Source organism: Bufo gargarizans, chromosome 2, assembly GCF_014858855.1.
Source record: "Bufo gargarizans isolate SCDJY-AF-19 chromosome 2, ASM1485885v1, whole genome shotgun sequence".
Classification (NCBI taxonomy): Eukaryota; Metazoa; Chordata; class Amphibia; order Anura; family Bufonidae; genus Bufo; species Bufo gargarizans.
In genome coordinates, this window is record NC_058081.1 from 19,536,011 (window position 1) to 19,544,347 (window position 8,337).

General features: G+C 41.3%; 1 protein-coding gene across 1 annotated transcript in view; it reads left to right on the plus strand.

Moving 5' to 3' along the window:
• LOC122925493 (extracellular calcium-sensing receptor-like) overlaps positions 1-8,052 on the plus strand; it is a 28,154-nt gene extending 20,102 nt beyond the window's left edge. Inside the window, exons 2-4 of the mRNA XM_044276848.1 lie at positions 1,824-2,654; positions 6,942-7,065; positions 7,145-8,052. Of these exons, the coding sequence (XP_044132783.1) occupies positions 1,824-2,654; positions 6,942-7,065; positions 7,145-8,052 (1,863 nt within the window). The remainder of the gene's footprint in view (positions 1-1,823; positions 2,655-6,941; positions 7,066-7,144) is intronic.
• The last annotated feature ends 285 nt before the right edge of the window (positions 8,053-8,337 follow it).

Sequence of the window (8,337 nt, forward strand, 5' to 3'; positions counted from 1 at the left end):
ACCGGCAAATATATATTTTCTTTTTCTGCTAAAACACGCAACAAAAGGCTTTAAAACATAACTGCACCGCTGAATGGCAAAAAGGGCTGTCATTTTCTCACTTCACCACACAACTGCTAATAAGACCTTTTTTTCCCAATAATACAAGGCAAATAAGACATAGAAATATTTCCTTGTAATAAACCCTGTTAATGCCTGTATCAAACTGCACTTGCACCCTAATAAGAACAGTTTGCTGGAATTACAGAGCTGTATAATGGCAATTTGGGTCCCCAGTCAGTGCAGCGCGGTGTAATAGGATTGTTTATATTACCCAGACTGTAACCTCCCCTACTGAACCCTGTTCTACATAAATGCTGTGGAATGATTCCTCCCTATCCTTTCCCTACACCTTGAACAATCTTTCCCTGCACTTGTAAATCGCTTTTTCAGCACAATGAAGTTTTTTCTATCACTGTCCCTAGCGCCTGCTGACTTCTCTCCCTGCACTAAGAACAGTGGTAAATGGCAGAATCTAAGATGGCTGAGGCTGTTTATAGGGCTGTGACATCACAGGGCTGGCTGCTGATTGGCTGCATGCAACGCAATATGGGTGATCCCGCCTTCCCAGAGTTCCTTTCTCCATGTTCTCACACGTGCAGCAGCCATTTTAGAAAAAATGTGATTCGTTACCACAAAGCGCGAGGAAATTCGGCTTTGGTGCGAATCAAAGTTTTCCTGAAATTTGGAATGAATTCCACTTTTTCAGTTTTTTCACAGCAAAAAATAGCTTGGTCTCAACGACCCAATTACCCCGAGCGATTAACTATTATATTTTCCTGTGACGGTGGCAAGTAAAGGTTATTTCACCAAAAAAATATAGGTATGTCTCATCCACACAATTAACAGACTGATTAACTATTATATTTTCCTGTCACTGTTGCAAAGGAGTAGGATTGCACCACACTAAAATGCCAATAGGTCACCCTCAGACTGAACAGCATGATTAAGGTTACTTTCACACTTGTGGTAGCATGCTCCCCCTCCGGTACAGCCTGCCATATCTGTGCTACCACTAGCCCCCCATGCCGCCGGAAGTCCGCTCCGGCCCCATTCACTATAATGGGGTGGGCTGGAGGTCCAGTTGTAGCACAGCAGACATGCCTAGACGCGGGTGGACAAAAACTGCAGCACACTTCAGTTTTTGTCCGGCTGCCTCTCGACATGCTTGCCGTGCTGCAGCCGGTTTGGGGCCGGAGCGGACTTCCGGTGGCACGGTGGGGTAGCAGTAGCACGGACCCGTCAGGCTGTTCCCCCCACCCCAACAGGCTACCACAAGTGTGAAAATTGCCTAAGTATGGTATTTCTGTTCCACTGGTGCAAAGGAGCTGTATTGCACCGATCAATTAAGCCTACAGGTCACCAGCACTAACACTCTCCCTGCCTGCAGCAGCATCCTGTCCCTACACTAGTCAGAGCAGAATGGCGGCGGACCATGTGATCCAGCATTTATACATGCAGGGTCACATGGTGTGCCACCCAATCACAGCCATGCCAATACTAGGCACGACGGTGATAGCTTCCAAGTGCCCACAGCTTAAACACTTGTTGATTGGCTGATCTTCAGCCTTTCAACAAGCTTTATTTAAACTACGGACACAGACTTTGGCAAAAAGTGTACATTATCAGTGATCAATTGTAAAACTTCACTGAGGAACTCATTTAATCATCAGTTAGCTAATCATTAAAAAAATCTGAAATTAGAACATTTGTATGTCCAAGAAAACATTTTTGAATAAAAGTACAAAAATTAAATTAAAATGATTGTGTTTTTCTCATTGTAGATCAGCCATGTTTCCACCAGCTCCATTCTAAGTAACAGGGCTCAGTTCCCATTCTTTCTTCGCACTGCTCCAAGTGATACTTTCCAATCCAAGGGACTGGCCCAACTGTTGTTGCATTTCCAATGGACCTGGGTGGGGATGATCGCTGATTCTAATGATTATGGATACCAGGGCATACAGGGAGTGAGACAAGAATTCATCAAATCTGGAGCTTGTGTGGAATTTTTGGAGTATGTCCAGAGCAGTCGTCCAGATCACAACATTCCACATATCATCCAGACCATCAAAAAGTCCAGAGCCAAGGCTGTAGTTATCTTTGCAACTGATGTTGATATTATTCTGTTGTTTGAGGAATTCCTACGTCATAATATCACTGGGAAGCTTTGGGTGGCCAGTGAAGGCTGGGCAACCTCAAATTTGCTGTCTTATGAAAAATATAGTGAGCTACTTCACGGAACCATAGGTTTTACTTACCCTATTGAACACATCCCAGGGTTTGACAACTATACTGAGACATTTGATTTCTCCAAAAAGTCTAACGAGCCCTGGGATGGTATGTTTTGGGAGGATACTGTTGGCTGTAAACTTTTGGACTTCAAAAACATGACCTTTTACTGGAAAAGGCCAAACAGGAATTGTTCAGTGGAAAAAAGATTGGAGAACTTTCATATAAGCCTGAATAATATATCCAACTTTGGAATGGTGTATAACCTGTACAATGCTATCTATGTAATTGCTAAAGCTATGCATGACTTGAGTTTATGTAAAGTTGGAGAAGGTCCTTTTCTAAATGAAGGCTGCTCAGATGTGTTTAACATTAAGCCATGGCAAGTAAGAAATCTGCACTTGAGATAAGGAATTACAGAAATACCAATATCTAACATACCAAAGGGATTGATAAGCCTATTGTATTATCACCTACTCATACGCTTTTATTTTTAATCACTAGGGTCCCACTTCTAAGTCAGTTGTTCCTTCTCAGAAGCACATTGATATGAACAGTGGGTGTGGAACCACTGCGCCAACCAACCAGTTTGCTCTTGGGCTAGAACTAAGGGCATTATATGTCAGTCGCCTGATATTCATCCTGTAACCCCTATGCAGAGATCTAGACTTTGGAGCAGAGGAGATGTCTGGCTGCTACCTGTTGTAATAGTCCCTGTGTGATTGGCAGCTCACCCACAGGGGTCAGAGGCACTGTGGTGAAGCAACAAAGGGTCAGGCTGTACTTGTCAGAACAGGCCAAGGTCAGGGCAAGCAGAGTACAAGCAAATCCACAAAACAAGTCTGAGGTCAGGACAGGCAGAAAAGGTTTTATACGGTCAATAGACATTGGTCAGAACAGGCAGCGGAGGGTCAAAGTAATAAAACAGGTAGAGGTCAGTTCATGGGCAGACAAACAGAAAAGCCCACCTAAACTGGTCACTGACAAACAGAAAACCTAATGCTTAATCACTCTACCCCTGGGGAAGGTACCTGAAATACCCTCAAGTTGCCAGCTGTTGGCTGGTAAAAATTGAAATGCCCTCCGCTGGCCCTTTCAGAGACGTTGAGGTGTCGGACGTGCAACATATGGGTTTTGAGAGTGTGCCCTAACACAGGGTTCCCCAACTCCAGTCCTCAGGGCCCACTTGCCAGTCAGGATTTAGGAGTATACCACTGAATGAATACCTGTGGTAAATCTTAATGGATGGACACTAATTATATCAACTGCCCAATACTAAGGAAATCCTGAAATCATGACCAGCAGGTGGGCCCTGAGGACTAGTGTTGAGGACCACTGGCCTAACAGACATGTTGGCTTAAGAGAAGCACATGAGATACTTGCAGTTGTGCTAGAAAATAGCAAGCTGGCTGCATAGGGAAGTGGAAGAGAGACAGGCGTGGGCCACCAGCACAACACAAATCCATGGTGAGGGAAAGTGGTATAGTGCATTGGTCAAGCATATGTGCTGTTGCTCATACAAACTACATAGAAGTGATTTAAACACTGATCTAGCATTTATCCTTTGTCTATTGGATTATTTTATCCCAGCAACGATTCCATAAAAAAACTCAAGGAGAAGGTACCATATAATACATGTGAATGAGGTTCAAGCTGCATAAAATTGTAAGACTAAATATTTTTGTAACATATGTGGATACTAGGCTGTGTCCTCAGACGATGTTTTTCACTGCAAGAGAACATGTTCTTTGGATGAATTCACATGGGCTGGCAATGGTATGGTATGTAGATTGGAACCATTGTTGCACTGGAACAAATTATTCAATTTTTGCTATAATTTTACAGTGATCACAGTTTGTTTGTTTTTTACAACTATGCTGCCTTGAAATGGTGGCAAGAAAGGTTTGCTTTCAGTCCCACCATTACCAACTCCTGATAGTACACATAGCCTCTGTGAGCCTGAGTTTTTGAATTAGAATAATTGTTTTCACTCTGTTTTTCCCCAATGCAAAATCTGCTGTAGGACCCCTCATCTTGTATCAGATTTCAAGCATTTTTCAACTATGAGAGCTCTAGGTCTGTTCAGGCACCAGAACCCAGGTAAAAGTACTACCTCCACACCCTTTATAACTATAACACTAATCCTTCAGTCCCAGATAGCATCACTGGCCACCACATACATTTTTTTAAAAACGACTCAATCTTAAAAAAGTTTGTGAAGTACTCGAGTTCTGGTGACAGTCATATAGTTTTTGTATTTAGGTTTTTAAATCACCTAAAAGTTAGTAGGCATAGTATAGTCTATATGGACCTAAGAATTCACCAAATTCTCATCATAGGTTCTCCATTACATGAGGAAGACCCGAATAAAGTTAAGAAGTGGAAAGGATTTGTTTTTTGATGAGAATGGAGACCCCCCTCCAACATATGATATTGTCAACTGGCAAATGGACCTGGGAGGTTCCATCAAACAGATTAAAGTGGGACATTTTACAGGCGTAGCCACTAACAGAGGAGCCCTTTATATTAACACCAGTTCTGTCCAATGGCCCTTCGGTAATGAAACGGTAAGAAACTCAGTAAACCATGGTGTGATTAGATGTGGCAAAGGTCTTACATATGAGGCCAAAATAGGTTACAGCACCTTAAAGAATTCTTTAAAACCTTAAAGGGGAATTCCAGGATTTTGATATTGGTCTGACAACCCACAACTCAGCTGATGTTACATGTAGTACTGGTGCTGAAAGTGCTACAATTACCAGCTCTGTCAACTAGAGAATGGGTGAAGCCGTGTACTTCTAATACTGACTTACGGCACAAAAGTTACTCCAAAACAGCTGATAAGACATCAATAGCAAAATCCTTGGCAACCCCTTTAAGAATGTGGCTATTTGGGTGTTCAGGATGCAGCATCTTTTTCCTTTTTCACCCCTGCCTTCCGAGAGCCACAACAGTTTTTTTTTCCATCAACGAACCTACAGTGCTGACCATAATTATTCATACCCCTGGCAAATTTTGACATAAAGTTACTTTTATTCAACCAGCAAGAAGTTTTTTTTTACGTGAAATGACCTAGGTGTCTCCCAAAAGATAATAGGACGATGTACAAGAGGCATTATTGTGGACGTGGTCAGAAGCCAAAAGTGACACCTGTGCTGGCCAGGAGGATAGTGAGAGGTGAAAAAGAATCCAAGGCCATCCTGGTGAATCTGGGCTCTGCTGGTGGCAATGTCTCAAGGCAGACAATCCAATGGACACTTCACACTGCTGGGTTCCACGGATGCAGATCAGGCACTCAAAAGCTTGCTTGGCCTTTGCAAAATCTTATCTGGACAAAGAAGAAGACTTCTGGTCTTCTGTGTTATGGTCAGATGAAACAAAAATTGAATTGTTTGCCGCAATGATGTTGCCTGTATTTGGCATAAAAAAGGAGCAGCCTTCAACCCAAAGAACACCATCCCCACTGTCAAACATGGTGGTGAGAACCTAATGTTTTTTTTTTTTTTTTTTTTTTCAACCAATGGACCAGGGAACCTAATCACAGTAAATGGCACCATGAAAAAAGAGCAATACATGAGGATTCTCAACGACAACATCCGACAGTCTGCAGAGAAACTTGGCCTTGGGCATCAGTGGACATTTCAGCATGACAATGACCCAAAACACACAGCAAAAGTGGTGAAGAAATGGTTAGCAGACAACAACATTAACGTTTTGCAGTGGCCCAGCCAGAGTCCAGACTGGAATCCAATTGAGAATATGTGGAGAGAGCTAAAGATCAGGGTGATGACAAGAAGACCCTCCAACCTGAAAGATTTGGAGCTCATTGCTAAAGATGAATGGGCAAAAATACCTGTGGAGACATGCAAAAAGCTGGTCTGCAATTATAGGAAGTGTTTGATTGCTGTATCAGCCAATTAAGGCTTTTCTATTGATTATTAATAAGGGTATGCATAATGTTGGACTGGACACTGTTGGCTTAAATGTAAATAAAAGCTGAGAAATGTTTTTTTTTTTCCCCCACAATAATGCCTCTTGTCTTATTATCTTTTAGGAGACACCTATGTAATTTCCTTCAAAAAATTACTTGCTGGCTAAATAAAAGTCAAAATTTGCCAGGAAGATGAATAATTATGGGCAGCACTGTATATATATATATATATATATATATATTTATTTTTTTGACGGACAAGTTGTATGTTTAATAACACCATTTCAAGTTACAAATAATGTAAAATATTTTACCTTCAACTTTTTATTACCTTTTTTTTTTACGCGATTTACCGTGACATGTCAAAAAATTGTGCTTCCATATTCTGTATGAAGGCTTCTATTTTTGGAGTATGAGTTGACATTTCTATTTCTACCATTTTAATGTACAGAAGACACCTGATACCATTGTGGGCTCAGCTTTTGTGTGTTCGCCATCACTGCCCTGCACATATATGGCATTTCACATCTTCCCACCTGTGACAAACATGTATGGCACAGAACAAGAAGCAATAATGGATGGCATCTTTTGAGGGGTTTTGGGACACAATCATTTTAACCTTGCTGTCAATATGGATTTGTAATCTGCAATCTTAAAAATTTTGCCAAATCGAATTTTGTAAATATTATATTGGTGTCAGATATGTAACATTACACATTAATTATGCATTTAATCATTTTAGGTTCCAGTCTCTGTATGCAGTGAAAGTTGTCCACCAGGTTCTCAAAAAGCTTCAGTTCAAGGAGAACCAAGTTGTTGCTACAAATGTGTCCCCTGCTCACAAGGAGAGATTTCTAATGAAACTGGTGAGATAGTTATGACATTTTTCTTATAAAGTGTTCAGATAGTAATTTTTTTTTCTAATCATGTGTAATCTCTTTTTAGATGCAAATAATTGTTCTAAATGCCCTTGGAATATGTGGCCAAGTGAAGAAAAGGACAGATGTCTCCTAAAAACAAATGAATACCTCTCGTATGAAGAAACATTGGGCATTACGTTGGCATCCACCAGTGTTACTTCATCCTTTGTACCTATAGCTATCCTAGGGCTACTCATTTGCTACAAGACCACCCCCATTGTCCGTGCCAACAATTACACCATTAGTTGTCTTCTTCTCATCTGCTTGTCCCTTTGTTTTTTGTGTTCCCTTGCATTCATCGGCTATCCTGGAAATGAGAAGTGCCTCCTTCGTCAAGTGGCCTTTGCCATGGTTTTTGCATTATGCGTGTCATGTATTTTGGCCAAAACTGTATTGGTAATGATTGCTTTTAGAGCATCTAAGCCCAACAGTGATTTACGAAGATGGGCAAATCCTCAAGTGTCCTATGTGGTCATTTGTATGGGCACTGTCATTCAGTTCCTCATCTGTACAATATGGCTCATTATTTCTCCTCCCTTCCCTGAATTTAACGTCAAAGATAAGACTGGAGTTCTAGTTTATGAATGTAATGAAGGTTCCCCCACAGCATTTTGGTTTACTTTAGGATATCTGAGTTTCTTGGCCCTTATTAGTTGTCTTGTTGCTTTCTTGGCAAGAGAACTTCCTGATAACTTCAATGAGGCCAAGTATATCACTTTCAGCATGTTGGCATTCCTCACTGTATGGGTGTCCTTCATTCCAGCTTCACTAAGTACTAGTGGTAAATACACTGTGGCCATGGAGGTCTTTGCTATAATGTCCTCCAGTTGGGCCATACTCTGTTGCTTGTTTTTTCCAAAATGCTATATTATTTTGTTTTATCCTGACATAAACTCCAGGAAAAGACTTCTTGGAAAACAAATCATCATGTAAAAACCTAATTAAAAAAGTTTTTTTTTCACAAAATGTTGTGCATGTATTTTCCAAAAGCAAGTTTCATATCTTATGTTAAAACAGGATCTTACAATCAACTATAGTTAGTATTTAAAGGGGTTATCTGAGGCTGGAAATGGCCCCCCATATGCCCAAGCCCCTCACACTGACTGTACTTTCCTGGCTGCCCCCGTGCGCAGATGAAAACATCCGGTATCAGGGGGGAGAAGCCAATGGCAGGCGATGACAGGGACGAGCCTCCCTAGCATCGTAGGTGATGCTCGT